Source organism: Daldinia vernicosa (genome assembly GCF_022497035.1).
Source record: "Daldinia vernicosa strain CBS 139.73 unplaced genomic scaffold F5Y00scaffold_2, whole genome shotgun sequence".
In the NCBI taxonomy this organism is placed as follows: domain Eukaryota; kingdom Fungi; phylum Ascomycota; class Sordariomycetes; order Xylariales; family Hypoxylaceae; genus Daldinia; species Daldinia vernicosa.
This window is the reverse complement of record NW_025953918.1, coordinates 1181518-1208273: the sequence shown is the minus strand read 5'-3', so window position 1 is coordinate 1208273 and position 26756 is coordinate 1181518. Positions and strand designations below refer to the sequence as shown.

The 26756-nt window shown below is 47.8% G+C and overlaps 13 protein-coding genes across 13 annotated transcripts; 5 read left to right on the top strand and 8 right to left on the bottom strand.

Annotated features, from left to right (window-relative positions):
- Positions 1-88: 88 nt before the first annotated feature.
- On the bottom strand, positions 89-1392 carry F5Y00DRAFT_257318 (uncharacterized protein; the record flags this gene model as incomplete). Its single annotated transcript, XM_048010538.1, has 5 exons — positions 89-436; positions 496-853; positions 937-1128; positions 1195-1210; positions 1266-1392. The coding sequence occupies 5 exons, from the start codon at positions 1390-1392 to the stop codon at positions 89-91; spliced, it is 1041 nt and encodes a 346-aa protein (XP_047869951.1).
- Positions 1393-1590: 198 nt separating this feature from the next.
- Positions 1591-2923, top strand: F5Y00DRAFT_64753 (uncharacterized protein). The gene is made up of 3 exons (XM_048013954.1): positions 1591-1984; positions 2050-2575; positions 2667-2923. The coding sequence occupies exons 1-3, from the start codon at positions 1767-1769 to the stop codon at positions 2724-2726; spliced, it is 804 nt and encodes a 267-aa protein (XP_047869950.1). The 5' UTR covers positions 1591-1766; the 3' UTR covers positions 2727-2923.
- A 59-nt stretch (positions 2924-2982) lies between these two features.
- F5Y00DRAFT_269330 (acid protease) lies at positions 2983-5178 on the bottom strand (the record flags this gene model as incomplete). The annotated part of the gene is made up of 6 exons (XM_048012419.1): positions 4369-5178; positions 4077-4316; positions 3803-3997; positions 3643-3751; positions 3199-3578; positions 2983-3110 (listed from the first exon to the last, which is right to left on the bottom strand). Exons 1-6 carry the CDS (start codon positions 4655-4657, stop codon positions 2983-2985), a joined length of 1341 nt encoding a protein of 446 aa, XP_047869949.1. The 5' UTR covers positions 4658-5178.
- A 749-nt stretch (positions 5179-5927) lies between these two features.
- On the bottom strand, positions 5928-7170 carry F5Y00DRAFT_257315 (NAD(P)-binding protein; the record flags this gene model as incomplete). Its single annotated transcript, XM_048010537.1, has 3 exons — positions 5928-6333; positions 6422-6622; positions 6710-7170. 3 exons carry the CDS (start codon positions 7168-7170, stop codon positions 5928-5930), a joined length of 1068 nt encoding a protein of 355 aa, XP_047869948.1.
- Positions 7171-9033: 1863 nt separating this feature from the next.
- On the top strand, positions 9034-10857 carry F5Y00DRAFT_257314 (phosphoglycerate mutase-like protein; the record flags this gene model as incomplete). The annotated part of the gene is made up of 2 exons (XM_048010536.1): positions 9034-9551; positions 9609-10857. The coding sequence occupies 2 exons, from the start codon at positions 9034-9036 to the stop codon at positions 10855-10857; spliced, it is 1767 nt and encodes a 588-aa protein (XP_047869947.1).
- Positions 10858-11818: 961 nt separating this feature from the next.
- On the bottom strand, positions 11819-13909 carry F5Y00DRAFT_224270 (cytochrome P450). The gene is made up of 5 exons (XM_048005982.1): positions 13706-13909; positions 12801-13630; positions 12693-12744; positions 12417-12628; positions 11819-12353 (listed from the first exon to the last, which is right to left on the bottom strand). Exons 1-5 carry the CDS (start codon positions 13811-13813, stop codon positions 11939-11941), a joined length of 1617 nt encoding a protein of 538 aa, XP_047869946.1. The 5' UTR covers positions 13814-13909; the 3' UTR covers positions 11819-11938.
- A 157-nt stretch (positions 13910-14066) lies between these two features.
- On the bottom strand, positions 14067-16806 carry F5Y00DRAFT_224269 (putative cytochrome P450). Its single transcript, XM_048005981.1, has 6 exons — positions 16367-16806; positions 16170-16308; positions 15795-16087; positions 15638-15727; positions 14854-15556; positions 14067-14731 (listed from the first exon to the last, which is right to left on the bottom strand). The coding sequence occupies exons 1-6, from the start codon at positions 16433-16435 to the stop codon at positions 14553-14555; spliced, it is 1473 nt and encodes a 490-aa protein (XP_047869945.1). The 5' UTR covers positions 16436-16806; the 3' UTR covers positions 14067-14552.
- Positions 16807-17267: 461 nt separating this feature from the next.
- F5Y00DRAFT_224266 (DNA repair protein) lies at positions 17268-19074 on the bottom strand. Its single transcript, XM_048005980.1, has 2 exons — positions 18688-19074; positions 17268-18604 (listed from the first exon to the last, which is right to left on the bottom strand). Exons 1-2 carry the CDS (start codon positions 18778-18780, stop codon positions 17432-17434), a joined length of 1266 nt encoding a protein of 421 aa, XP_047869944.1. The 5' UTR covers positions 18781-19074; the 3' UTR covers positions 17268-17431.
- Position 19075: 1 nt separating this feature from the next.
- F5Y00DRAFT_224263 (inorganic phosphate transport PHO88) lies at positions 19076-20378 on the bottom strand. Its single transcript, XM_048005979.1, has 3 exons — positions 19971-20378; positions 19733-19893; positions 19076-19665 (listed from the first exon to the last, which is right to left on the bottom strand). The coding sequence occupies exons 1-3, from the start codon at positions 19991-19993 to the stop codon at positions 19271-19273; spliced, it is 579 nt and encodes a 192-aa protein (XP_047869943.1). The 5' UTR covers positions 19994-20378; the 3' UTR covers positions 19076-19270.
- Positions 20379-21805, top strand: F5Y00DRAFT_224261 (ribosomal protein L16). Its single transcript, XM_048005978.1, has 3 exons — positions 20379-20928; positions 20986-21127; positions 21184-21805. The coding sequence occupies exons 1-3, from the start codon at positions 20503-20505 to the stop codon at positions 21357-21359; spliced, it is 744 nt and encodes a 247-aa protein (XP_047869942.1). The 5' UTR covers positions 20379-20502; the 3' UTR covers positions 21360-21805.
- On the top strand, positions 21153-23869 carry F5Y00DRAFT_269328 (uncharacterized protein). Its single transcript, XM_048012418.1, has 3 exons — positions 21153-22175; positions 22228-22758; positions 22812-23869. Exons 1-3 carry the CDS (start codon positions 21891-21893, stop codon positions 23724-23726), a joined length of 1731 nt encoding a protein of 576 aa, XP_047869941.1. The 5' UTR covers positions 21153-21890; the 3' UTR covers positions 23727-23869.
- Positions 23556-25033, bottom strand: F5Y00DRAFT_224258 (uncharacterized protein). The gene is made up of 2 exons (XM_048005977.1): positions 24712-25033; positions 23556-24629 (listed from the first exon to the last, which is right to left on the bottom strand). Exon 2 carries the CDS (start codon positions 24314-24316, stop codon positions 24050-24052), a length of 267 nt encoding a protein of 88 aa, XP_047869940.1. The 5' UTR covers positions 24317-24629; positions 24712-25033; the 3' UTR covers positions 23556-24049.
- A 218-nt stretch (positions 25034-25251) lies between these two features.
- Positions 25252-26525, top strand: F5Y00DRAFT_224256 (uncharacterized protein). Its single transcript, XM_048005976.1, has one exon. The coding sequence runs from the start codon at positions 25349-25351 to the stop codon at positions 26489-26491; it is 1143 nt and encodes a 380-aa protein (XP_047869939.1). The 5' UTR covers positions 25252-25348; the 3' UTR covers positions 26492-26525.
- Positions 26526-26756: the final 231 nt, after the last annotated feature.

The window sequence follows — 26756 nt, the reverse complement described above, 5'->3', positions numbered from 1 at the left end:
TCGACAGAAATAATATACCATTATCGCCAAGCTATGCTATACTTATTTCGTCCTCTTATTCGAGGACTCGTTGACTTGGTTACTCAGCTCATAGCTCATCATGTGCACGTCCTCCGTCTGCGCGCATGGTTCCATCCCATGGCTCAACCTTGCCTTGACTGATATCCATCAGGAACGCGCCTACAGTCTCGGGCGCGATATCCTGCTCTCGAGGGTACGGGAATACTTTGCCGAACATGGGATTCTGTACTGACAGCGCGGGGAACACGCCGGGCACCAGGCCCAGGGGCGCGGCTAGGTCTCCGTATTCATTGGCGTCTACTGTCACGAAGCTTAGATATTCTTTGTACATCTTGGCTACGGACCGCATGGCCGCTACGTACGCTTCCCGCTCCGCAAATGAACGGGAGAAGTAGAAGACGAGCGACTTTCCGGACTATTACACATCATGTTATTAGTGGTTCTTAAGTCTTTTGTACGTTGGCCATAACTTACCTGTAGATACTTCATTTCGTTCGCCCGAGTGAACTCTCCGATTACAGGTGTGAGACAATTCTCAATGAGCCGAGGCAGAGCGTCGATGGCCGTTAAGTCCGAAATGGCGAATTGCTGGCTGTCCCGGTTATTGTAGCATGCTACTGTTGTCGTTTTATCTGTTTCCGCTGACCCAAAGGATAAGCGGTCCCGGTACTGGGAGGCAAGTGTATCGTACAAGACCTTTACATGCTTGTCTTGCGGGTTTATTCGCGCGATAACGGCGTAGTCATCACTGGACTGGAATGCTACGGCCTTCTTCTCAGAGTTTAGGGCCGTAACGGTGGGACGCACCGCCCTTTTCAGATATGAGAGTATTCTGTTGGACTCTTAGTCTGCTGCTTTGAGTTGGCACAATGGGAAAAAAATGAGATTGTTGAGCCAGCATTCGCGGATACTTACGAGGATGCCCTCCTAGGGCCTCGGTACGGCGTCATCTTCCCGTGGCCATCGAAAAATCGTAAGGCGGGATATGAGATGACGTCGAACTCCTTACACAAGCTTGCGGCCGAAGCGCAGTCGATGCTTATCAGAGATTTCTTCTCTGACTCTACCGCAGACGTCCATTCTGGCTCTAGAGCTTGGCTGGCGGCTCTGGATAAATGCTATTAGTCTCCAAAATATGAGGTATGATTGATTATTGGGCTATGAGTAGCTCACGTTGATGGTTCTATAACTATATTCACGTTAGAATGGAGATTCTGGTAGTAAATTTAAGATAGGTAACTCACAGGCAACTAGAGCATGGTTATGACCGGCTATAGCTCTACGAAATTCATCCTCGCTGGAATGCTCCCATGCTACGGCTACTCCAGTGCCTGCTAGGAGATATAAGAGTTCTACACTTCTGATCCTCATCTTTAATTTATTTAAGCATCACCAATGTTGTCATTTCAAGAAGTTGAATGGGAACTCAGGTATATAGCTGAGTTTACCTTGTAGATCAGGGGTTAGATCTGACGATGTCCGACTCCAAGGACCCTGGATCTGCGCTAAAAGCTCTCCGCTAAATGAGCTTGACTGGAGGCTGCTGTAACGCTGAACAGGGGCAATCTCCTTTTACGCAGACAGTTGACGTTTCGGCTCTGCATGTTCTCCTTACTACCTATTAATGTATGATGAAGGTATGGCAACTGCTTGAGAGTGGAAGATTTGAATATTTTCGTAAGAAATGAAAGTGGCTTTACTCTTTTTTTGCTCTCTCATAATTTCAATCGTCCGCTGAATCCACCATGAATTCATTGAAATCTTTAACGCTGTTGTCGCTCGCCACTGGACTGGCTCAGGCACACAGTCATAACAGCGGTGCGCAAAAACCATTAGCATCATCAAGCGATTATATTTGCCAACATCCAGCATATCAGAGCCATATAGTATCCAAGTCACCGTTGGTCATATATCTAGCGAATTTCATCACAGCTGAAGAACAAGCGCATCTCCAGGAGATAACGCAAGTATTACCACTAACTAGGTACCTAAAGCTATTTGTCCATCCAGACTAACAATCTTCAATAGCAAAGACACCTTCTCCCACTCCGCTGTCGCCGATGCATCCGGCGCCCAAGGTCTAAGGCAGACGCGGACATCGCAGTCGACTAACGTGCCGCGCGACGCCGTGGTCCGATGCATCGAGGAGCGGGCACTATTATTTCAGGGCTTTGACGTGCCACGGACGCACCTCGAGCCCCTGCAGCTGGTTAAGTACGGCCAGGGAGAGCGTTACCATTTCCACACGGATTGGTACACGAACGCAGCGCATGCGACCTCCGCGTTGGGCGGCAACCGGCTGAGCTCCTTCTTCGCATACGTCGCCGCCTCGGAAGACATCACGGGAGGCGGAACTAATTTCCCCATGGTGTCTGCGCCCCACGACGAGCGCTGGTGCGAATTCGTCGACTGCGATGAGCCGTGGGAGAATGGGGTTACGTTCCGCCCTGTCGTCGGCAACGCGGTCTTCTGGCAGAACTTGCACGAAGATGGCACGGGGGATCAGGCGACATTGCATGCTGGTCTACCAGTTACTAGTGGTTCTAAGATAGGGGTAAGTACATAACTCTTCGGCGGTATCGCGCTTAATACCGTATCTTAGTATTTTATTATCCTCCGTGGAAGATACTGATGTATTTTCGCAGATGAATATTTGGACGAGGCAAGGTCCACTGAGCGAGGATATTCGAGGGCTGGATGTCTAATATAAGTGCGACCAAATTATAACGAATGCTTCTCAATTTTTAAGCACGACTTACACGTGCGAGATCTTAATGATATAGCTATCTTATAGTATATAGCATATTTACCTAGGTAGGTATGGTATAATGAGGCGGTATGAAATTCCGGGTTCATTGCCTATCCCTTGCACTGCCCTCGTTCTAGAGCGGTATATGGCGGCACACCTGAACATTTGGGCTTTCTTTTTCTGCGTACCATTTGCTACTTCGCTCTTCCTCGTCAACATAAACCTGTGACCTCTAACCACAGTTGTCTGCCGGCATCCTTAGTGAGATCTGCTATCTCATTCTCACCACACGGGAAGTATTGTGCAATCCAGACAGCATCATTCAGCTGATCGAATATAACTAATTCAATTTCTCTATTAGCAGCCGCTCTTGTTTTGCGTCATCAAATTTCCAGTATCCTTTTTTTTTTTTTTTCAGTTGTACTTACGATATGCAGCTCGAATGAAACTGGTCCCTAGCACCCACGTTGGGTTTTTGTTATCCGTAGGCTGGACCCCGAGAGCGCAATAAGTATCAAAGTCGACAATGAAGTCGGCATAATTGACTCTAACGATTTTATTATAAAAGTTAAACCCGAAGTTCACGGAGCCGTCCAAATTTCGGACGTCGCAAGATACGCGATAGACTCCGTTCTCGTCTTGGTACGCGTTCAAGGCCCTTGCAATAGTAGCAACTAAGTCCGCGTCGAGATAAGTGTACGTAGATCCAGAATCGATTAGTACATTATGTCCAAAATTGGCGTCCGTCAACATTGTTTCGTTCCGCCCGGGAAGGGTGACGCCCAAAGATGTCAGATTTACCCGATAGCTTTGTAAGTTTCAGCATACACCAGTGTTTTTATCTGCCTTTAGGATTATAAGAAGTGTCTTACCCTACTTGTCCAAAGAGCTTTAGCTGCTGCTCCGGGTACGGGTAGATCTCTAGGGGCTCTAGATATCCTCGGAACTTCTTTCTGTCTACTCCTCCGAAGATTATGTCACCTAAGGGAGATCAGTCTCCTGAGAATGACGACAAGGTCCGTGACAACTCACTCGGACTCCCACCACCTTGGTATCCGACGCCTAGACTGAATATTGGTACTTCAATGTAACTCTGCGCAACAAGAAGGTCCAGCAAAGTTTGGTATCCGGTATTCCACGCCTTGCCGTACGAGACACCCAACACCCCAGCCCAAATATACTGGCTCCACTTGCTTACCCCGACTCTTAAATTAGGAAGCGGTAGGTCTATTACCATTATTATGCGTGTTAAGATACGGAGTCATATCCTAGTCAGAGTATTAAAAGGGAGGATACTAATACATACTATCGAGCCCGACGTAGGCTGTGTCACTGAACCATACCCCCTCCATATAGCCAGTGCCGAATTGGCCAGAGAACCAGCCATTGAGGTTTTTGGCGGTAGACGACTGTTTCGTGTCGTAGTACCCATATGTCCGACAGGCATTCGGGTCCGCCGCCTGGTTACAGTCCGGATCCACGAGCAGCGTATAGGATCCGGTATCGAGGATAGCTGAGACTATCTGTCCGGGCGTTCCGAGGGCGACTACCTAAGGAGATTAGCTGCCGTCTCGCAATGAGAGAGGTTGACAGCGTACGTTCTAGCATATATACAATCCCCGCACCGTATCTTGCTAATGGCTCTCGTGGTGACCGAGTTGAGATTTTAGACGTCTCATCATATATGGACATCGAGCCGCCAGTTATATTGTTCACCTTCTGGGACTGAAGCGTAGCTCTGATATGCCTTCCGCTCTCGGATGTGCGGTGAGCGCTTGTCGGCTTACCCCTCGGTCCCAGTTGGTCAAATCGCGAGGGCTTCGGAAGGGAAGTCGACAGGCATAAGCACGGCAGCAGGCCTAGTAAGAGCAACCTGATGAGCGCCATCGTCGAGTGATCGCTGGCCGAATTATCCGTCGCCTCCGAAGAGATGGCTTGCAACTCTCAAAGATGCGCGCTTCCATCCGCCCGTGCCTAAGTCTCTCCCGATGATGACATTATCAGGCGTCCGCCCTGAATTCTTTATGGGAGAATTTTACGAAGAAACTCGTCAAATGACAAATGAATACGCCCTCCGTAAAACTGGGCAGCGGAACGTCGAATCAATGCTACACGCGGTTGATCTAGATACACCCATGCGACGGAACTGGACCAATGATATGTCCACCAAGAGCCGGCCTACATGAGGAGAGATGTATATATGAGACGAAGCTGGTTCTACCTACCTGGTTGGTATAGGACGGGATATCTGCATGCAGTATAACATGGTTCCCCAAGATCTACGGTTCCAGTCACGCGCTACGATTTTAACCGCAATTATTATACGTTAGCCATTTCGTTGCGCAGGTAGATCTTTATAACTTGCAAAACGCGGATAAATAGCAAAAAGAGGGAAAGATTCAAAATTTTATTGCCAGATCCCTATTGTCTCCGGAGGAAAAAAAACAGCAGAGATGTTTATTGAATCCCGTAACCCCCGAACCACGGGACGCAGTTTAGGAACTAGACTTATCGTGGACAAAATAAGCTCACCCCAGAGCACATCATGGAGATTCTAGCTGAAGTTCCGTAGTTGGTTGGGGATAATGGCTAGACTATCCAGAGTACATACGGATGCAGAAGGAAACAGTTAGCTTGATGCAGGCCTGTTCAATATAACCGGAATATAGGTATAACCCCACACATGTAACGTTCTCGTGGTGATACAGCAAGGCTGCATATGACCGCATTCTTCTCCCATTCTGAGATCTTTGCGTCTACAGTAACCTCCTGGACAGCCATCATACAGGCAAAGGATGCAACTTCGTGCGTCCGAGCTACGACGGTCCCTACTTACAGTATATCTATCTACGTTGGCACGTAGCATGCTGAGATGAGCGAACCCCCCTTCTTCGGCCGCGGTAAGCGCATTTGATACCGACCTGGCGGCACTCACTTTAGGCTCGGCAGATTTGGTCTCACCCTATGAGGTACCTAAGATACAGATGCCGACTTCGGATATTCCGCAGATATAGTATAGTACAACGTTGGACATCATAACATAGCGCATATGAGTACTCGGCCTTAAGCTACTTCGATTTCAATCTAGGTTTTGATAGAAAACGACACAACAGAAAACAGGGTATTCTACATAATACATAAACTATCCGTCCACACCTCATCGCCAATCTGCCAGCACAGTATCGCCCTCTTTAATATTCGCATACTCCAAGCTATCGCGCCACAGCCGGCGGCACTTAGTCTCGTCTTTAGCCTCCGGCCCGACGTCCGAGATTTCCGTGCCGTTAAGGTAGAGTCCGTTCGGGTACTCGCCAAGTCCGCCGTCTGTATCGAAGCATGCGTGTATCACATCCCCGGCCGACTTCCACGTCGTCCGCAGGCTGCCGTTGGGGTTTAGCCACGTCACAAGCGGCGCGAATAGGCCCATGATATTCATGATAACGATTCGCACCAACCAGCCGCTACGTCGTGAAATGCCGCTCATCATCGCTGCTGGGTCGAGGCCTAGCACCGCGATTTTGGAGAGGGTTGGGTCTTTCGATATGCGACGTGCCAATTCACGCCTGGACAGCATTAGTCTCGGTTTGGCAGAGTATTAACTACCTACCTAAGGCGGCAAGGTCGGATAGGAAGAGGAAAAGGGGTACTCACATCATCATGACCTCGCATAGCTTGGCTGCTCCATACCGTCTCATACCAGCAACGGGATCTTCTGTCTGCCCAGCGGCAACACCCCACTTACCCTTAGCGACAGCTTCGGTGCTTCCCTCGGGGTCGTTGAATATCTGATGGAACTCTTCGGGCATATAACTATCCGCAAATGGTCCCACTTTATTCCTGGCATCGGTAGTGCTGGGATGGATTAGCCATGAGTTTATGATAGATCAAAGATAATTGAAGGCTTGGTGTGTGTTGGTAGAGAGGGTGATGGTTCCTTACTCATGAGCCCAGCTCCCTAGTACCAGTATGCGGCCTTTCTCCTTGTCCATGCTCTGGAGTAATAGGAGCGTCAAGAGGAAATGTGAGAGGTAACTAGCTTGGAAGGACATGTCAAAACCGTCCTTGGAGAAGTCGTGCTGGCCATGCTCTTGGTATGCCGCAGATAATATCAAGGCACGGATAGGTGGTATCTCGCCGCTCGAAACTCGAGAATTGATATCTGCGGCGACTCGGCGCACGCTGGCGAGGCTTGCCAGGTCCAGGGGGACGAGGTCATAATGGTGATTCACCTTGCCGGCGCGCTGGAGTACCTTTCTGACAGTATCGGCGTTCTCGACTTTGCGGACCGTGTATAGTCCATGATAGTCTTGGGCAAGTGACGGACGATGTAAGATCTGGTCAACGATAGCAGAACCTAGGCCGCCGTTGGCACCGGTAACTAGAATAGAGCCTTTGGCCATTGCTTAGGTACCAAAGGTAGTTTAAGCAAAATACGACTGCTAGGAATATGAGCACCTAAGAAACTGGAAAAGATTACCAAATATAAAATCAGGTTGTCTTCGACTGAGCTGTCATTATATATAGGGAATTTAAGCCCGTTTATCTCCATAACTAGACATTAGAGTGTTCCTCATGCATGGCGGATATAACGATAGCGTCGCAGTGAGTGCGGATTTCGTCCACAGACGGACTAGCTTGTCCGCAATGTCCTTGAAAACCGCTGCACTACTATGTATATAACGCATCCGCACCCCGAGGACCCTGTTCTCAAAATGTAATAATTCAGTATTAACGTTATGTCGCGATCCAGTATTTATGTATATATCAGTCTACTATAGTAGAAACCTGTTTGAATATGGCGTACCTGCATGACTAGCGGACAATTTGTCCGCTTTCTAGCAAGGTATTCGCACTCTCATCGTCGCCTGGAGTAGAGACTGCGCTCACGTGAGCGCAGATTTATAATACCCCTCTCTTCGAAACCAGGTTGTTGGAAACATTTAGAATGCTTGTCATGATGAAAAGTTGTCCTTATTGAAAGAGGCTGGCGTCAGCTCGGCGTAATATCCTGGGATCTTGGTATGATTTGGTAATTGCGATTAAGGTACCAATTAAATATGTCGTCTACATAGTTGCTATAGGATGATATCACCGAAAGTGAGAAGGTATGCGAGTCATTCAATTCATGCGGCTTGAAATAAACATGCTTACTTTATGATGACTGGTCATTGTTATTGGTTTTGGGCTTTGATGGATGAATATATTGCATTTCATATAATCCGTAGTATGAAGCGAATCGCGAGTATTAATCGAGATGAGTGCTGCCGTTTGTCAAAAGCCCTATGTCTCGTCCCGTTTTCGAATCCGTTCTCACCATATTCGAATCCCTGTCGCATCAATGGATGGATAAGTTGCTATGAAATCAAGCTAACGGTTTTAATTTTTCAAATATGTTCTGCTTGTATCTCATACCCATATAATAGGCATCATAGATGTTATTTAGTGTCAGGTAGTGTCCGACCAGAATAACGTCAAAAAAGGTGGCGCACCTACTAGCATAATTGTTAGGTAGTAGACAGGTAGACTGCGCCAGTTATTTTGACGCTATTCTGCCGACCTGCCGAAGCCAAGCCCCTTGCCATATCGATAAAGAATGACCTTACACAGTAGCGGCCGAGAATTCTCAAATCCGGACTTTCTTTTCACAAGTACAGAGCAACAGAGCAACACCTGAAAACGATGTCTTTAACACTTTATCTAAGTGTCACGGGCAGATCGTTAGTGTACTGCAGGTATGCTAACGAGCCTATGATAGAGCTCCCTCTCTTCTGGGGAATGGACAGGGATGGCAGCTAAAGGTTCAAAAACAGCTACGCCAAGCTCTCCTTGCTTGCTCTTATCTGACGTGCTCCTCAACAGCTACACTACCCCGCCGTCCCTGATGAGAGAGTTCACAAGCTCCCCGCCGTACATAGAGACCTGTACGTGGGAGAGGGCTTGCCCGTAAGCAGATACTGGCGGCGCCGGTCCTATCTAGCAGTCTAGCGGGATGGCATGACGGACCCTTGAACACACAAGCACGTTATCTGGTGTCATCCCGAAGCCATGTAAATATGCATGTTTGTGTAGAGGTAAGTAAGCTTTGAAGGTAGGGCTGGCTATCTTTGTCCTTCTATTTACCCCTCCTTTGTCCTCCTCGAGCTCGATAGCTCTTCCAGATCTCCCCCTTCGTGCTCGTTGTTTCGTATGGTTTTTACTTAGTCGTTAGCTCTTTTCGTAAATTATATGAGAAGGGCGTGGTGAGCGCGAGTTCAGCTTGAAGAATGTCCTCACGTTCACTAACGGTATTGACTGCTGGTCTTACACTTGTGAGCGAGGCTTTAGCTCAGTCTGCCAACGAAACCGTCTGGGCTTCTTTTGCATATGTCTTATACGGCGAGCGCACCCCTTTTCAAGGAGATGTCGTCCCCAGCTTGACTCCGCTGGGCGCACAGCAGCTCTATTCTCAAGGATCATTATTCAGGGCGCGGTACTTGTCTAATTCTAGCTTATCAGATGAAGACAATGCTATAACGACGAATTCACCTATCGTCGGTATAGAGCGCCAGGCCCTTGATAACAGCCAACTTTCTATCTTCAGCAGCACAGATGACTATGTAGTCGGAAGCGCTCTAGCCTTCCTACAGGGGCTTTATCCGCCTGTTACTCAGACTTTTGCCTCCAAAAATGGTGGTGAGAACGCATCCACACTAGCTAACGGTACCGTGGTCAACTACCCTCTGGACGGTTACCAGTATCCCAATATTCGGAACGTCCCCACTACGGATCCGAATTCCGTTTGGTGAGTTGGTTAAATTCTCACAGAGTTTACGTGAATATTAATAGGGCCATTAATTAGGCTTGAGGGATATGCGACGTGTACGGAGTACTGGTCGTCGAGTCTGGACTTTCAGAGTAGCGACGTGGCTCAGAAGATGTACAATGCGACATCTTTCTTCTACAAGAGGACTTGGGAGGAGGTATTTCCAAACACGCTGCCGGATTCTATGCTAAATTTCGACTATGCATACGACTTGTACGACTACGCCCAATATGCATACAACCACGACAAGTCAGTGCGCGATTCTCTTAACGAAGATCGCCTAGCAATCTTACGCGACTTAGCCAGTAGGCAACAGTTCGATTTAAATGGCAACTTGTCAGCCTCGGGATCGCAGGAGGGCGACATGATTAGAGCCATTGGGGGTCGCACGCTCGCGGCTAAAATAGTAACTCAGCTCAGGATGCATATGAACTCGGCGGGCTCCACGGATAAGATGACACTAATGTTCGGCTCTTTCGAGCCATTATTAGCCTTCTTCGCGTTAGCCGATCTAACCAACGTATCTGGAATGTTCAGTCAGATCCCGGACCCTGGCGCCGCCATTGTATTCGAGCTATTCACCACGGATGACGACGTAGAATACCCCCAAGAAGACAACTCTTGGGTGCGTTTCCTATACCGTAACGGTTCCGGTCCTGATGTACCACTTACTGAGTACCCGCTCTTCGGCCGGGGTAACTCGGAGACACGCATGACCTGGGCTGACTTTCAAGCCGCTATCGACAAGTTTGCCATCTGGGAAATCTCAGACTGGTGTAACGTTTGCTCTTCTGTTGCGCTATTTTGCAGCGCGCTAAGTCATAGCTCTGGAGGCTTGGATGACTCGTCAGACGGTAGCAACGGAGCTCACCCGAACAGCAACGCTTCCCTATCTCCAGCAGTTGCCGGTGTCATCGGTGCTCTGACTACCATTGCGGTACTCGGTCTTGCTAGTATAACAGCTTTTGTTTTCGGTGGCCTACGCGTTCGGCGTAAGGACCCCTCGGATGCCTCTCGCCGTCGTAGCAGTCTAGGCGGGTTCAAGGGCGCTGAGAAGATGGCGTCGGACCATGACGTCTCTGTTGCCAAGAACGGCGCGAGACACGAGCGTGTGGGCAGTTGGGAGCTCGGTGCACCGTCTGAGACCGGGAAGATTACCACTCCAGCTCCTGTTGCAGTTCCTGAGAGCGGTTTCTTTGGTGCCTCTATTAGACGAAACAGGGAAGATGACGATGAAGATAGCCTTCTGGGAGCCTCCCCAGTGGACCCTATAGAACGTGTTTAGGAAACCCCGGACACCGGGCACGCGGAATATTTCAAAGGGGAGTGTTGGTACTGGCGCTCGTTTTATTCGGCTTTTCTCTTTTGGTCGGTTAATCTTATTCTCTACAATCATTGATACCCAATATCATAGAGGCTTAGGGTCTCGCGGGTGTGCTAGATTGGGGGGGGGGTTCTTGATGTGCTTATGATTCTCTCCAGGCGTTACATATGGGCTTCGGTGGGGATTGATACCCTTTCTTTCTTACGATCGCTACATGGAGTTGCAGATTATGGCTCCCAAGTACTCTCAGGTTCATCAGGAGAGGATAGGCCGTAGTAGATATATTATTTACTCGAATATTAGGCCTCTAGGTTATGATGGAACCAGACCTCAAAGTCCTTCAAACGGGGACAGAAGAAGATATAGCATTGCTATTCTCCCATCCCTCTTGTTCCATTCATATTCCGTTGTGTCGTCCGTGTTTCTCCGGGCATGGAAGCTACCTTGGTCCTTTAAGAGCCTCAGTAGCAATCCTGCCTCTGGGCAGTCAGATGACAGCCAGATGGCTACCATGGTTCCCCAGCAGCGGAAGGTAAAATTATAATATGTAATAACAGTCCCTCCATCGCTCCTGACCATTCAGATACGCTACCCACGGAGGCCGTGGCTTAGTGGTTTTCATGGTATGACGGTGTAGATAAAATCCCTTCGCAGGGGTTTTCGAAAGCGTTTTCGGGTTTGAGCTACGCACAGGGCGGTAAGACAGGCCATGGTGCATATTCAAATGTTTGTTAGTGACTCGAGCCTGGCCTGCTTATTTGTGCATTTTGTGTTTTCCTTCCTTTCTTTTTTCCTGCTCCTTCTTTTGCTTTTTTTGCGAGGCTCCTTGGCGAAACAGGAGGCCCCTTTCTTTCATGATAGTCACAATAACTTGTCTAATCTTTCCAATATACCTAATTCACGCAACTAATGATAATATCTGGGGCTTATGAAGCCAACTTCGATATTTAGATGGCTCACTCGAAATTATCCTGCTATCTTATATTTATTTTATATCAGTTAAGTGGTGATAATGCTATAATGCTTATGCATTATCGTCCCCTTACAACGCACTCTCCTTCTCGCTAACCGTCATCATCATACCGCCTCTGGGCTTTGCCTCCATCGACAACTCCTGGAATACGATGTCACCGAAGATGGTATCTAGATCTGTGTAGGTCGACTTAGGCTTCGGGTTAGGCCGGAGCCCGGCGACCTCGAAGTGGAAGTCTCGAACGGTGAGTAATAGGATCACGCGCATGATGTCCATGGCGAGGTCTTGCCCTAGGCAAGCACGCGGTCCGCGACTGAAACTACGGAACCAACCGCGAGGAACACCTTCACCTAGAAATCGCTCAGGTCGGAACGCGCTGGGCTCCGGGAAATACCGCGAATCGAAGTGCATAGTATGCCAAGAAGGGACGATGACTAGGCCACCATCAACTGGGTACTCGCGGCCTTGGTACGAAACCGTTGCGCTGTGGATGATTCGGGTTAGTATTGTTCGCTTGAATAGCTCTGGAAAGGGAAGGGTTCCTTACCCTGCTGGTGCTTCCTTGACGCCAAATCCAACAGGGAAAAGCCGCATCGTCTCTTTGATCACGCCTGTTGTGTATTCCAGCTCATTAAGTTTTATTGGTGACTCCTTCAGGTTCTCCATGGTTGTCTCGAGGTCTCTACCGAAGACAGCATCTTGCTCTTCAAGCATTTTCTGGACGACTTCTGGATGTTTTGACAAGAGCATGTAAACGTACTTTTAGTTAAGATGGGTTAGCTGAGGCAAAGTGTTAAAGGTAAATTCTGTGAGGAGCTCTTACGCATAGTGTGTCAACACTTGTTCCCATCCCGCCGAGTAGGAGACCTTTCACACTGTTTTAGTCATGTAAGTGTATGTTCCTATTCGAGGTGCTCAAGCAAGGCCGTACTTCGTTACCAATAATTCCAATTCTCCTTCAGGAAGCTCAAGCGCCTTAAGACCGTTTTGAGTTTTACCTTGCAACACTGTTTCTCGGAGCATCAAATCGAGGATGCTAAGAGGATCTTTACGTGAAGGTACGATATTCTCACTCCTGAGCGCGGCCAAGCGTTCCTGGATTTTTGCAGCAACAGACGCGTCGACCCGCTTCCGAACAGACCGCTTTTTCAATGCCACCTGCAGCTTAACAAATGGGTTCATGGAAAGTTGCTGATTGATTAGTTCGATGGTCTGCTTTAGGTCTTCGTGGTATGAGCTGCCCTGCGTCTGAGCGTTAAGGGAGAAATTGAAGACGACCCGACCAACGATGTCGAATACTAGCTTAGATAATTCGTTTTCCAGGGAGAAGACTTGACGGCTACTCGACAGCTTTTTGAGAGCCTCCCTAAAGATAATCGTCTCGTCGGCCATGAGGCCTGTGAGTGTTCTGACATAGGAGGGTAAAAATGCCGGAGCCATTGCGTTGTGAAGCTTTTTCCACATAGGGCCATTCACGGTTGCGACAATGTTTTCGCCGATTATACTTGACATGAACTCCTGGGAGAGCCGGTGCTGATTGTATACCCTCGTTACCTGCACTGCATCCATAAGCTCCGGTTCTGTTAGGATGACTTGTGGATCCGCTATGGGCCATAGATCGAGATACCAGATACCCTTCAGGTCATACTTCTGCGAGATGGCAGTGATGTACGCCTGTGGGTGATTATTCGGAGGCAACTGGCTGGCGATCTCGCCCATGAGTTTAAGGTGGCCCCATAGGAAACTATGTGGTGGTTTGGGCTATATTATACATTAGTCTCGTGTCTCCCCTTTGTTCTCATAATGTGATCCAAATGAGGGGGGATCGATTCGTACCAAGTCCTTAAACCGCTGTCTCCGGCGATACAAACGATAAATAAAATCTAATATAAGCGCACTCAGGACGGGGAGCAAGGCAAGAGAAACACCTTGAATCCCCATCATGAACTTTTCGTTAGGCGTTAGTCTTAGAGCCAATCGATCAAGTTACTGAGAACGAAAGGTAAGAACAATAAAGATGCCCAAGAGCTTATATATGCTAATAATATCACAGCCATTATACTTAGGTGCCTAGGCCCCACGAGGTTCCAGCTCAATGGGACGAAGGAATTAGACAGGTGGATCTAGGTTATGCAAGGAGTGCTTCTATAGACCTATCAGCGACAAGTAATTGGCAAATACTAGTAGACTCCTAATAGTTGGCAACAGTGTATATAAGGCTTTGTCGGATATAATTAGATACTCTTAGGTTGCCAACCTCAGCAACCGAACTTCTAACTATTCCGTTATGCCCGCCAGGGATGATAAAATTAACTCTTTTCCCGCTTGTTCAGCCCTGTGGGTGTACCAAAAACGACTTCATAATCAATCCCTGATCCATGAACCAGTGAAGTCTTCGCTATAAGTAACTACCTCTTATTTATTTACTTAAATCGTATATGCTACTAGATTTAATGTAATTTTACAAGTGTTTGTACTATGTATGTACACCTGCGCCTATCTTAAATTCCCTAGACCTTTCTACAGCATACCTTAAAGCACTGAATAGAAAGCCCGATCTCACAAACTTCAACGGATATAAGTGCAACTAGAAGCCGCAGGTATTTTTTCCAGCCTAGCATGGTCACCCGTAAATCTACCTAGATAACAGGTACCTTGGTTAAGCAGACGGCATCAACATACCTCAGTGAGCATCAATCAAGCAGCGTTGGCTCTTCGGCTTCATGAGGAAGAACATGATAGGGACCATGTCCTCATCCGTGAAACCCTCTAAATGGGAGACAGTGGCATTCGGAAACCGGGTGAAGAGCCGCGCGGTTGCGAGACGTAGTTCCATCTTGGCCAAGTGCAGACCAAGGCAGACTATATGCAGTTAGAAACGATAGCTCAGACCAATCAATAATATCAAAAGGAACTCGTATGTAGGTATGCATAGGGTTATTAGGAGGGGGATACGGATGTGGAAATTGTAAGTAAAAGCTCACTTCGACTCCCTCCACCAAATGGTACAAACGCGTCCTTCATCGCCCTAGTCGGATTCTCCCATCTTGAAGGGTCGAATTTTAACGGTTCCGGATAGACAGCCGGGTTCCTATGCATACTGTACGCCTGAGCCGACACCGTGTAACCGCCGGGAATAAAATGGCCAGCGAGAGTAGCACCTCCCTGAGGTACGACACGAGGTAGACCAGAGGGGGCAGCACTGTGTAAGCGTAGCGTCTCCTGAATCACATGGTCGAGGTAGGGCAGCTTCTTGAGGTCCAGGTCCGTGAATCCGTCCGGCAGCGTGTTTAGTTCTGCCAGCAGCTTCGCCTTGATGTCGGGGTGTTTACATAGGGTCCAGATGAGGTACGTCAAGGTGTTAGTGGTAGTGTCGCTTCCCGCTGCGATATACGCCATGGCATCTTCGCGCAGCTCGTCGAAAGGAAGCATGTCTTTGTCGTCCTCTGTGGCACGGTACAACTTGGATAAGAGTGTGGGCTTGGCGTTCCGTCCTTGCTCTTCTACTATTTTATAATGTCGGCTTAGCGCCTGCGTCGCGTATACGCGTATACGCTCTCGGATTTGCGTCCCTATGCTGAGAACCGGCAGCGGGACGTACTTGGTGACCTTCATGAGGAAGGGGAATGTCGACCTGAGGCCTCCAGCAAATGCTATCAATTTTAAGTCGCGGGTGTATTGGGTCTCCTATTACAACACAAAAACAGGGTCAGTGGAAAAGACCATAGTTTCATGGAGATGACGAAGAGTCATAGGCAAGATACGCACCTCCCTTGATTCTAGCATGCGGAATGAAGACCCGAAGCTGAGCTCGCCGATCACGTCTGTGGCCATATATAAAGACCAACGATACACATCCTTTAGAAGGCGAAGGGCGTGGGTTAGCAACTATTCTCCCTCCTCCATAGATGAGATAGCAACTCACTGTAGCACCGCGCTTCTCCATCTCTTCAGCCATACCCTCAATAGCCATACGAACCTTGTCATCAACCGTGGGTCTATGTACGGCTAAACCTGACTCCGATATCTCGGATGCGAGGAGCTTTCGGTGTCGTCGGTGATAGTTGACATCGGTCGTGCTGAAGACGTTCTTGTTTCCTGGTAGGAAAACCTCGTAAAATTGGGACTTGAGGAACTCGCCCTTGATCTGGTACATCTGCTGGACAGCGTTCGGATCTTGTATGCTGACCTCTTTGGGGGTAATGCGGACGACGGTTCCTGCGATTTTACCGGGTCATGATTAGAATAGGGGTGATTTTTTATTATTGGGGGGTATATGCCTGGCTGAGGATGAGCGTACCGTATTTTTCATGTAACGAATGAACCCATTGTGGCCTCTGGCCTCTGACAACATTATACTTCAAAATTGTTTCCGTCCATAACGTATACCAAGGGCCAGGCAGTCTTGCCAGAGGGTTGCTCAGAATAGTATAGGTATACTGCGAAGTAGTTAGCCCTCTCGGATGCGATTATTTAGATATGATTCGAGTCTCATACGCCTAGTATGGCTACGCCCACAGCGATTAACAGAAGCTGCCCACTCTCGAGGCCGCCCAATACTTCCATATTCGTGTTTTATGACTTATTCGTTCACTCTTATTTATATGATGCGTTATAAGTTAAAACCGAAGCCCACCGTGTTCCTTAAGTAAACTCCCACTTATAGACAGGAACCAGCATCCCTAAATACCAACCTCCCTACTACCTATACTCATTCGTCATAGTCTATGAGTCGGTTTCACACACCGAAGCGAAAGGCCGAGAGACACGAGGCGTCACGGAATCTTGGCATTAAGATCCTCCGACTAATAGGCATACATCTTATAGGTACTTATAGCCAATACTTGCTTTTTAAAAACAATTAATAAAGTCGGCGACATTAGTCTATACTTGTGTAGTAATTGGAACCATAGTCCCGATTCGGATGGACGGTAGAGGGTTAAGACCGAATTGTCCGGATATTTGATAAGCTCCGCGCCGTATATATTACATATGGACCTACCTATATTATTACCCTTGTCTTAACCAATTCTTGTCTTAACCAATTGAAGCCCGACTGATGGTCATTATTCCGATTGAGATTTTTCGTCTCCATCGAACAAAATACCGGCATTACCTCAATATGCAATCCTCTCCGATATACGAGAAGGCGAATAAGATATGTAAGACCAAAGTACCTAGATAAGTAGTTGCTCAGTAAAGCATGACTTTTAAGAATCTCGCTCTGTCGGCCTACAATTGTAATGACGAATGGATTGTTATATGCATCATTGCGTAAGAATAGGAATATTATCGCGCTGATCAACAACGCGAAACTCGAGCAATGGGATCGAGAGACATTGGCCGTCTATTCGCTTGACCAAGACGAATTAGCAAAAGGCTACCTATTAGAACGACTCCTTGAATAAATAATTCATACTTCAACGTATACCTTAGGTACCTAACCTAGATAGACTAACTATGCAGTCTAAACATGATAAGTTGCGTAGAAAGGCCTTTCCATAAAGGAGCTATTAATTATGCTCTACATAACTGGGTATCATTATTCATAGGTAGTTATTCCTAAAATTCCATCTCCTCAACTTCCATACCACAGGTCGTACAAGTCTTCACTGTTGAACCGTCATCTTTCTCGATGGCTCGTCCCCATTCGTGAACATGTTTACCACCGTTGGAAATCGCATCCCCAAACCTGGCTTTCTTACCAGACGCCGTACCTCCTCCTCCGTCTTCCCCAAGTCTCCCCGTCTGCCTCCGGTATGCATCCGTCCTCGTTCGCTTCTTGAGGTCCAGTAGCTTCTCTTTAAACTTAGTTTCTTTCCGTTTCTTCTTTTCCGCCTCACGACGTTCGAACTCAGCATCCAGCTCCTCTGCCGAACCCCATTTTTTGTCACTGAACGCATACTCTTCGACCTGATACCGAAGGAATAGCATCATATCGTGCCAGTGAGATTTGTGCGGGTTTGGTTTTGAGAGGTGGGGTAGCAACTCTGCGTCTCTCAGCTCCGGCTCTGTCAGAAGGTAGTCCTCCCTGCACTCCGTCTTGGTTAGAAGACTGTATTTTTCGGGATACTTCTCCTTGCAGCTGTTGCAAATGGCACATCCGAAAACCTCCTCCCATACGAAGTCGATCTCGAGACTTTTACACTCACGACATCTCTTCCGATCCTTTTCATCCCGTAGCACACTCAAGCCTGGTTCGAATGGCCCTGCCTTCTGCCGTTGGAGCTTCTTCAGTAACTGCCGCCTTTCCCATTCCTGCACCGTCATTCCCTTGGGCCTCTCTTCCTGCCCTTCACTGGGCCCGTTACCCTTTCCATTGCCCGTAGCAGTAGACCCCGACATTGCCTTGTTCCAGGGATCGTCCTCAGCACTCAAGAAACCGCCTTTCGTATCCGTCATCTTGCCGAAGTCGTAGTCGACAAACTTAGTGAACTTCCTCGCTGGTCTGATGGCACCTTCGTCCTTGTCCGCCTTGACCTGGTCGGCACTGTCGCCAGGAGCAGCCTTGGCAGGCGAGACACCATTAACACGGCCGTCGCGACTTGTGGATGGTGTCTCACGGACTCGGGTACTAGATATAGCATCGTAGGCGCGCTTACGCGTGTTCGGGACTTGCGCATTATCGGTGGCGATGAAGCCAGATGGAGTGCGAGAGACGGAGGGTGCGCCAGCTGCGCGGGCGGCGGACTCATGCTGTTCACGTAATGCTTTGGCTCGGAGTCTATTTTCTTCCTATAAATTACCCTATAGTTAGAATAAAGCTCACAAGGATTGGATGCAATCAGAACTTGTCTTTCGCCGAGGGGTTGACTCACGATGCGACGGGTGATCTCAGGCGTAGGAGGGGATGCTACAGGTTTAGAGGGGTTGGCAGTTTTTGCCTGTGGTGGCGTAGAAGGGCGTTCCATTTTGTAAAGGAAGTGTGATCATGAGTAAACGCAAGAGAAGTCTGGCTGTGAATAAGTTGAGACGGGAAGTTGTTGTAGCTTTGAATGTTACTAAGGACTACCTTTTAGCATTGGTTTCGGAATGTAAGGGTATAAGCCGGTGACGTCGGGGGTTGAAAACGATACTATAAATTTAAAAAGAATTATCCCCGGCATTTATGTACCTACGCCACCCCGGGCAGCCCGGAATTCTATGCGCGTACGTACCTACGTAAATATATTATAGACGATGGTAATAACGAGAATACCTTGGTAAGTTGTCGGCATTATCACAGCAATTAGATATGCAAATATCAACTATACATAAATTATGCAAGTCGTCTATTCGTGATGTACGTATAGTCTATATTAGTAGTAAAACACCCATGGTTTTCTTCGTCTACAGCGTTAATATTATGCTGCAAGTCCCTCCATTAAACTACTTTAGATGAACGAGCCACTTATAAGATTATTACTCGTCCTTGACACCACCCCGACCGGCACGCTCGGCGGCTTCAACAGCTTTCTTATCGCTCTGCGCAGGCCCGCTCTGAAGACCACCCATGAGTCCGGCAGGTTGCTTAAAGGGACGCTTGAGATCACCAATCGCCGGCTGGCCAAGGAGGTGGATCTTGACCAAGTTGGACTCGATGGCACCCTTGAGCGGAATGATGGATTGGATCAAGAGCGGATTGGTGTACTTCATGTATAAGTGCATAAAGCCCATCATTGCAAGGCCCATAATCTGCGATCGGATAGAGTTCTTGAGTTGCTGCGAATCGTAGGCTTGGACGGTGGTAGTCACAAGCTTGCCCTCCTCCGAAGATCCCATCGGAGCCGGTTCGACGTATTTGAGCGTAGTAAGATCTATACGTCAGTGACTGGTTAGTATAATTGCGTGTATAGTATAGCGTTTCCAAGGGGAGAATCGCACCCTTCTTCTTGTTGATCTGGTATTGGACGTAGGCGTAGATACCAGCGATGATTACATTGCTACCAATGTAGAGCGCGCGAACAATGTTGAGAACATCGGGATCATCGAAGGGGATTCGCTTGGAAACTTGCATCATCCCAAGGATGATGATGATGTTGGTTCTACCGAGACTCAGTTAGCTACTACTTCACGAGTATACACGAGTATACATGTGAGAGACAAAATTGATAACACGTACACTTGAGGACTGAGTATAGCCATTTTGATTGCTGGTGAAAGTATAAGACGATATAATGAACCAAAGAGAACGGCTTCTTAGGCTAGCAGAAGAGGATGACAAGCGTTTCTGTCCGATGCGCGAAGGCGACAAGCGACCCAAAAGAATGGAAAACGTAACAATTGGTGGTGGCCTACAATTGGAATCTATCGCATCAAATTACAGCGACGGATGTAGAAAAAGCAAGGGACCAAGGTTCTTCCGTACCTTATCATATTCCTTATCAAGTTCTGGCCACGTTCCGTTGTAGGTGACGACCTTACTCATTGCGCAATTGTATTATATTAGGTAATCCTCAAGATTATCACTGAAATGCCAGCTGCTAAAATGCGCTAATGTATGTAACTAAAGTATAATATACGTACCCCACTAGCGACTAATGATCCGCGATTGGATCTTCAAATTTGGTCATTTTTAACTTCAATGATCAAATTTCAAGGTGCGAGGCGATGACGGGAGCTTTCGACGATTGAGTCTCCATATCCTCGCAATCATGCATTCCAAGGCGCCGTCATGCCTTGTCGGCGCTTTTCGGTCACTTACGATAACCAATTCTTCAGCTACGCGCCCGCTGATCAGACCCAGCACCTCGATTGTGCCCCGAAAGATTCAATGCTCCCAAAATGTCCGTCTCTTTTCGGCAACCGCGTCAATGGGCGGCAACTGGCTAGAGCCCAATATAAATCGCAAGCAGAAGATGATGAAGGGACGAGCAAGGGTCGCAACTGGTGGCTCTACTAAGGGAACAACGGTGATGTGGGGAGATTACGGACTACGGATGATCGATCACCATCGAAGGATCAGTGCTCAAAATCTCAAGATTGCGGAGGATACTATCAAGCAGCGATTGCGTGGTCAAAAGTACCGACTATATAAGAGAGTGTGCTGCAATATTGGTGTGTTCGTTAGCGGCAACGAGGTCTGTCTACCGAAATTCCCGTTTCATATGTCCCTTATAACCAACCCATATTTATAGATACGTATGGGTAAAGGAAAAGGTTCATTCGATCACTGGGCTGCGAGGGTAGCAGTGAATCAGATCGTCTTAGAATTAAGAGGGATGGTCCACGAGCAAGTCGCGCGCGACGCCTTTCGGTTAGCTGGTAACAAGCTACCTGGTAAGCCCTGTACTCTCCGGCGCTACATATTTACACCATCCTAACATCATATTCAGGGCAATGGGAATTCGTGAAGAAGGGTGAACCGCCAGTGGTTGGTATTACCAAGCTGGACGGGATTACATTGGAAGATTTAAAGAGACCAAGACGAAAGGTCCCAGCCGAGTCGATAAAACCAGCTCCACCCACGCCAGGCTCAGACGGTCCACGGACACCCTTAGATCTCCCCTAACTACGAGATCTTGTATAATGTATAACTAAGTTATAAGAGACAATCAAGTCACTCTCGATGTCGTATTTATGTCTGGGTTATAGACCACGGGCAGAGAAAAAAGGTTATCTACACTTATCGTGTAAGTGGTATGCAAGTGGCACTTGCCGTGAGGTGTGCCCATATCTATCTACCTAGGTACCCGGGTATATATAATGAAGAAGTTGCGACACAAATTATACCTTAGGTGCTTGTAGGCCCCTCACCTCCCAATTCGCTCTTCCCAGGGTCTTTATGTTTCGTTACTTCCCATTCTATATACTCCAAGGTTGAAATCCACAACCCAATTTATGTTTCTATGGTATAATCCGTCTCCTCCTATCACAAACCTACTCATATAATACCATCAAACATTACCTTTTGACTCGGTTCGATGCTACTCCCTACATGTGTAGATATCTATTAGTCATGTTATGTTCTTAGATGTGTATAGCATCAATTTTACCCTTGGAACGGAAAGTTTCCTGAACAAGTTGAGCCATATGTTCTACTATGGCCGACCATACTGAGCTTGAGCTCAAGACATTCGAACTGTCTAGCGCAGAATCCGATTCCTCCTTATCCGTAACTTCTCTTGCGTTAATATCAGACGTACCATCCTCTCAATATTCCTCTGAGAAGCTTTTTCAGTCAATTCAGTCAAAAGAGCTATGGCTTATTTCTCCCGGTATATGCAGAATGCAAATCATAGTAGTGCGGAATCCGGTATCCTTGGTACTAGGAGAAACTGAGCCTGGATTTCTGGAACATCTAGCAGATGTGATCTGTCAATGCCCAGTAAGTTGCCATTCTTGCATCTTACCGCGGTCGCTCATGTGAATCTGTCTAGCTTTGGCCTGCCCTTGGCCTTGCAATTAAACAAGAAGACATCCAATACCAACCGCTATACGACGGAGCCCCAAATCTCTATTTCATTATCGAACATCTACAAAAGTCATCTGTACTCCTTTCACCACCGCACAGTCCCACTGCTCGTCTATATGGGATAGAGTGCCTATTCCAATACCAAACAAGTAATTCGGACGTATCTAATATCGACACTAACGAATCTAACATATGCGATCTCGATATAGATGACTATCATCTCGAACCGGCTTCACAACCGCAAGCGCCAGACCTAACCAATGACACTTATGGGAGCGCAGTCTATAATTATTACTATTGGGAAGATCCAATTCTGGATATTTTCGCCAGACATTCTCGACAACGATGGAACGATGCAGGCCGCTTGGCTCAGATGGCGTTATATGTAACTATTGGCATAAGGAAACGTATGCGCGGCTTGCGAGTATTCCAGCTGGATGATCGACCCTCATTACTCGAACTAGCCCCTGCTATCTGGAACGCTCATTATCTCAAGGTTCTGAAAACTCTCTTATAAGATTAGAAATCGTGTCTAACAACGAGATCTAGGCGGTGACGCACCACGCGGCCAATATCCCCATTATTTCGAGCATTCTGGCTGCACAATCCCGAAACCGATCGGCATCTTTACGGGAAAAAAGTAAAAGGTTGCTAATAGATGTAGATAACACCCTTAGCAATAAGCCCTCTACCAGCACAGAGGGCGAAGCCGAACTAAACACCTACCGATGTTCCATTCAACAAAGGCTTTGGGATTTAGTGCAAGCAAAACTAGAACCGACTATTCGCATCAAGAATGCTAGTATAAATATCGATGCACAACAGCGTGAAAACATCGATTGGCCTTTCGAGATAGCATCTTCGAGCATGGGCTCTCTTGAGGAGTCTGATAGTGGCGATTGTTTCTACATCTTGGACAGAACTTCGAGTCAGGATTTCGACTTCGATAGCGCCTACGACGAGGATCAGTTATTATATCAACTCCAAGAGCCTCTAGAGGGAGATCATAGTAACCATCCCGACGCAACAGCTCAATATGAGCAGTGGCAGCACGGGGACCCGGACATAAGGGTCGCCAACGAAGGCTCCCTCGCAGAAGTCATTGACAGCATAGAGGTAGAATCCGGCTATTTACCAGGTGGTAGTCTTGAGGATGATTCTCTTATTCAATCTTCAAATTTGTTAGAATTACGAGGCACTTCAACTGCCCGACAACACATTTCTGGCGATTTTAGTGACTCGATTGTGGACGTCAACGATCTACACGCATCCAACTATGTATACGGCGTTGAGGGCATTTGCAATTCTACAGATGAGTTGCCATATAACACTCGACATGCGCTCTGGGACGATATGCAACAACACATGTATAAGAGCAGAGATGGTTACCCCTGTGAGATAGATGAAAGAGTGATAGACCAAAGCCATGAGCTCAGAGAGGAACAACAAGTTCTCAGGATATAGATATGTATTGACAATATTGATAGACCATATAACCGAGTAAATACGCAATAATTATGAGTGCTAGACGCGGCCTGCTGTCGTCGAAGCGTCTCTAGATGCTATCCTTATCGTTCTGTTCTACCCTTTCGCCCAAACACTAAACACTCAGAACCCTATTTGCCTCCTTAAAACATCTACGTCTCGATGCATCGTGTTTTCCCGACGAAGGCGGCGGTGGCGGATGGTCGTTAAAAAAAAAAGTATAATTGCCGGATTTTATCCCAATTAAATTGTTACAATACTTCCAAATATCGTATCAGAGCCGTCTTACGACAGAAGTCCTTTTATCGAGCTGCCGGTGGCTTTCCTCCTGCTTTCTTGCCCCCTTTGGGTTCCTTTTTTTTCTTCTGCTCGGGCTTCAAAGTCGCGTAGTGGATGAACCATATAAAAACGCTCTCAAGGATGAGCGTGATGAGGACGACAACGAGAATAGTGAACAGGTACGGCTGGTCGTTTAAAGTACGGACGGCCGCATCTGTGGCACCAATCTTGGACATGAATCCAAATTGACCGCCTGGTGGGCTCGGTAGATTGGAGCTTTGTTGAGACATTTTGAACTGTGCTTGGCTTCGCGACGGTCTTGGAATTGGTGAAGGAGTTGTTCGAGTATTCGATTTGAAGTTGAAAGGGTATCGAGTAGATAAATTGAGCGAATGGATGAGTAAACGAAACTAGGCGCTAGGAAGACAAGACAATATTATGGTGCACCAGTCACACTAGAAGGAAGAAAAGAAGGGAAATTGTAATGATAGCTTCACTTTCGCAAGATTAGGAAAAAGGGAGGGAAATTAGCAACCAAGTTGGTTTGGGCAATGGGTGTGCAATAATGAAAATTACCTAAGGGTAAGAGAAACGTAAGTAATCCTACACAATTGTCTTGTGTTTAGTATCAGCTATGCGACAAACGCCTCCTAACGTTGCGGTCTCGACTGATGGATGGACTGACGATAGTAACAATCCCTGTGAAACTCGTGCGTTTCAGACCTGCGGCAAAGTCGACAGATTTAGTATGGCCAATCATTGGCGGGTAATGGGGAACGCTCAGACATCACCCTATCCAGATCTCGAATGCCCTGATGCCATAAATGTAGGTACATAAGAGGTTCAGCTAGCGACTGCGCGGCGTGATGCTTTTTACTCTTATATTTTGAAGGAGGCTTACTACCGAATGTCTCACATAAGAGGTAGGTAGGTAGTGGTAAAAATTGAAATAAACATTGAAGAAGGCGGATGTAATAAATGGTGTCATCTGTGTGACGTCGTGTTAGTTACAAAGTACAGTACTTGTACATCAAGTAAGTCGCTAACAGTAATGATGAAAGATGATTGGTTTCCAACCACCAATGAAAGATAAGCCAATAAGAAGGTAAGAACAGAACCCACATCACTGCAGAAAGGTACCTGAGGTAGAGGTGTGGGTCGGCAAAACGTAAGACCGAATTGAGCAATTGAGGGTTGCTAAAAAATAATTTCCATATACTTAATATGTACCAATTGAAGCTCATATCTTCACGCGACCCTATCATTCCTTTTCTGCGCCATCGCAGCCATACTAGGGCGGGTACTTGAACGCTAGGGATGCGATGAGCATAGCACGACCAGCACGGTGTCTGCTCTCCAGGCGGCTTGCTGCCGCGGCCAAACCAGCAGCACCGGCATCACAATGCCACGCCCAATTTCACAGCTCCGCGCAGCTCGCCGCAAGGCGGAAACCCCGATTCAAGAGCATACGAGCTGAGGAAATGGGGCTGGTATCGCCGGAGAAGATCGAGGAGTACGGTAGCAAAACGTTCCCTCGTTATACCCCGGAAGAGTTAGAGGTCTTGAAGAAGAGGTATACGCCCGAGCAGATGGCCGCTCTCGAAGCCGGTGAAGCAGCGATCGATCCTAAAGACTTGACGATACAAGGTCGAATACGGAGAGACCCTTATAGGATACCGTACATCGACGACTTCAGCAAGATTTACCCCATCATCGACAAGCGCCCGAAAACCAACCCCCCACCCAACCCGAAAGCTAGGTTTATGACGGAAGAGGAGGATGTGGCAGACCTAACCAAGCGCCTCGAGGCTCTAATACCGAAAGACGTAAATTTCGAAGAGCTACCCGAAGAAAAGATACAGCAAATACTAGACCAGCGCATCGATTTCCCCATGGAGGAAGCCAAATATTTCCTCGAGCCGGAAACAATGATAAACACCAACGGGCCCTCGAACTCGGCGCTCGCGCCAGCGCTGGGCAAAAAGCTCGCCGGTGTGGAGGGCATGTACAAGCCACCGATCGACCCGGCAGACGAGGGCAAGGATGACCAGGGTATATACCAGGATCTGAAGAGACGGACGGGCTTAAGCGTGCGGCACATCTTGGACATCAACAGCAAGATCCTAGTCGTCCGACAGGTTCACAACCAGACCCGTCTGGGTAAGATCCGTAGCACGTGGATTCTAGCTATTGCCGGAAACGGTGATGGACGGCTCGGCATCGGCGAGGCCAAGTCTGTCGAAATGGCCGTTGCGCGGCAGAAGGCCAAGCTTTTGGCCATCCAGAACATGCAGCCAGTTCGCAGATACGAGAACAGGACCATCTACGGCAACGTCAAGGGCAAGGTCGGCGCGACTATAGTCCAGATAGAAGCCCGCCCACCTGGTGAGTTATACGCACGCATATTTACCCCTCCCCCGCCTTTTCAACCCATCCAAAAGCATACCTACTTACTAATTCTTTAACTACTCGAAAAGGCTTCGGTCTACGCGCCTCGCATCGACTCTTCGAGATCTTCCGATCCGTAGGCATCCGCGACGTGGCGGCCAAGATGCCCCGAGGGCGAAACCCGATGAACTCGGTCAAGGCCTGCGTGCTGGCTCTGCAGAGCCAGAAGGATCCCAACGAGCTGGCTACCGGCAGGGGCAAGAAGCTCGTGGACGTCCGCAAGGTCTACTACGGTGGAAATGTATACTAAAGCAAATTATGTAAAAAATATCGTGTAGATAT

Coding starts and splice junctions, on each gene's coding strand:
- F5Y00DRAFT_224256 (XM_048005976.1), top strand. CDS start 25,349: ATGAGCATAGCACGACCAGCACGGTGTCTGCTCTCCAGGCGGCTTGCT.
- F5Y00DRAFT_269328 (XM_048012418.1), top strand. CDS start 21,891: ATGGCCGACCATACTGAGCTTGAGCTCAAGACATTCGAACTGTCTAGC. Junction 22,176..22,227: donor ATGTGATCTGTCAATGCCCA/GTAAGTTGCCAT, acceptor GAATCTGTCTAG/CTTTGGCCTGCCCTTGGCCT. Junction 22,759..22,811: donor GGAACGCTCATTATCTCAAG/GTTCTGAAAACT, acceptor AACGAGATCTAG/GCGGTGACGCACCACGCGGC.
- F5Y00DRAFT_224261 (XM_048005978.1), top strand. CDS start 20,503: ATGCATTCCAAGGCGCCGTCATGCCTTGTCGGCGCTTTTCGGTCACTT. Junction 20,929..20,985: donor TGTTCGTTAGCGGCAACGAG/GTCTGTCTACCG, acceptor CCATATTTATAG/ATACGTATGGGTAAAGGAAA. Junction 21,128..21,183: donor AGCTGGTAACAAGCTACCTG/GTAAGCCCTGTA, acceptor CATCATATTCAG/GGCAATGGGAATTCGTGAAG.
- F5Y00DRAFT_224263 (XM_048005979.1), bottom strand. CDS start 19,993: ATGGCTATACTCAGTCCTCAAGT. Junction 19,894..19,970: donor GCTATACTCAGTCCTCAAGT/GTACGTGTTATC, acceptor GAGTCTCGGTAG/AACCAACATCATCATCATCC. Junction 19,666..19,732: donor CCAGATCAACAAGAAGAAGG/GTGCGATTCTCC, acceptor ACTGACGTATAG/ATCTTACTACGCTCAAATAC.
- F5Y00DRAFT_224258 (XM_048005977.1), bottom strand. CDS start 24,316: ATGTCTCAACAAAGCTCCAATCTACCGAGCCCACCAGGCGGTCAATTT.
- F5Y00DRAFT_224266 (XM_048005980.1), bottom strand. CDS start 18,780: ATGGAACGCCCTTCTACGCCACCACAGGCAAAAACTGCCAACCCCTCT. Junction 18,605..18,687: donor CTGAGATCACCCGTCGCATC/GTGAGTCAACCC, acceptor GGTAATTTATAG/GAAGAAAATAGACTCCGAGC.
- F5Y00DRAFT_224270 (XM_048005982.1), bottom strand. CDS start 13,813: ATGATGGGGATTCAAGGTGTTTCTCTTGCCTTGCTCCCCGTCCTGAGT. Junction 13,631..13,705: donor GACAGCGGTTTAAGGACTTG/GTACGAATCGAT, acceptor TGTATAATATAG/CCCAAACCACCACATAGTTT. Junction 12,629..12,692: donor CAAGTGTTGACACACTATGC/GTAAGAGCTCCT, acceptor CTTAACTAAAAG/TACGTTTACATGCTCTTGTC.
- F5Y00DRAFT_224269 (XM_048005981.1), bottom strand. CDS start 16,435: ATGGAAGTATTGGGCGGCCTCGAGAGTGGGCAGCTTCTGTTAATCGCT. Junction 16,088..16,169: donor TTCGTTACATGAAAAATACG/GTACGCTCATCC, acceptor GTAAAATCGCAG/GAACCGTCGTCCGCATTACC. Junction 15,728..15,794: donor TGGAGAAGCGCGGTGCTACA/GTGAGTTGCTAT, acceptor CGCCTTCTAAAG/GATGTGTATCGTTGGTCTTT.
- F5Y00DRAFT_64753 (XM_048013954.1), top strand. CDS start 1,767: ATGAATTCATTGAAATCTTTAACGCTGTTGTCGCTCGCCACTGGACTG. Junction 1,985..2,049: donor GCGCATCTCCAGGAGATAAC/GCAAGTATTACC, acceptor AATCTTCAATAG/CAAAGACACCTTCTCCCACT. Junction 2,576..2,666: donor CTAGTGGTTCTAAGATAGGG/GTAAGTACATAA, acceptor GTATTTTCGCAG/ATGAATATTTGGACGAGGCA.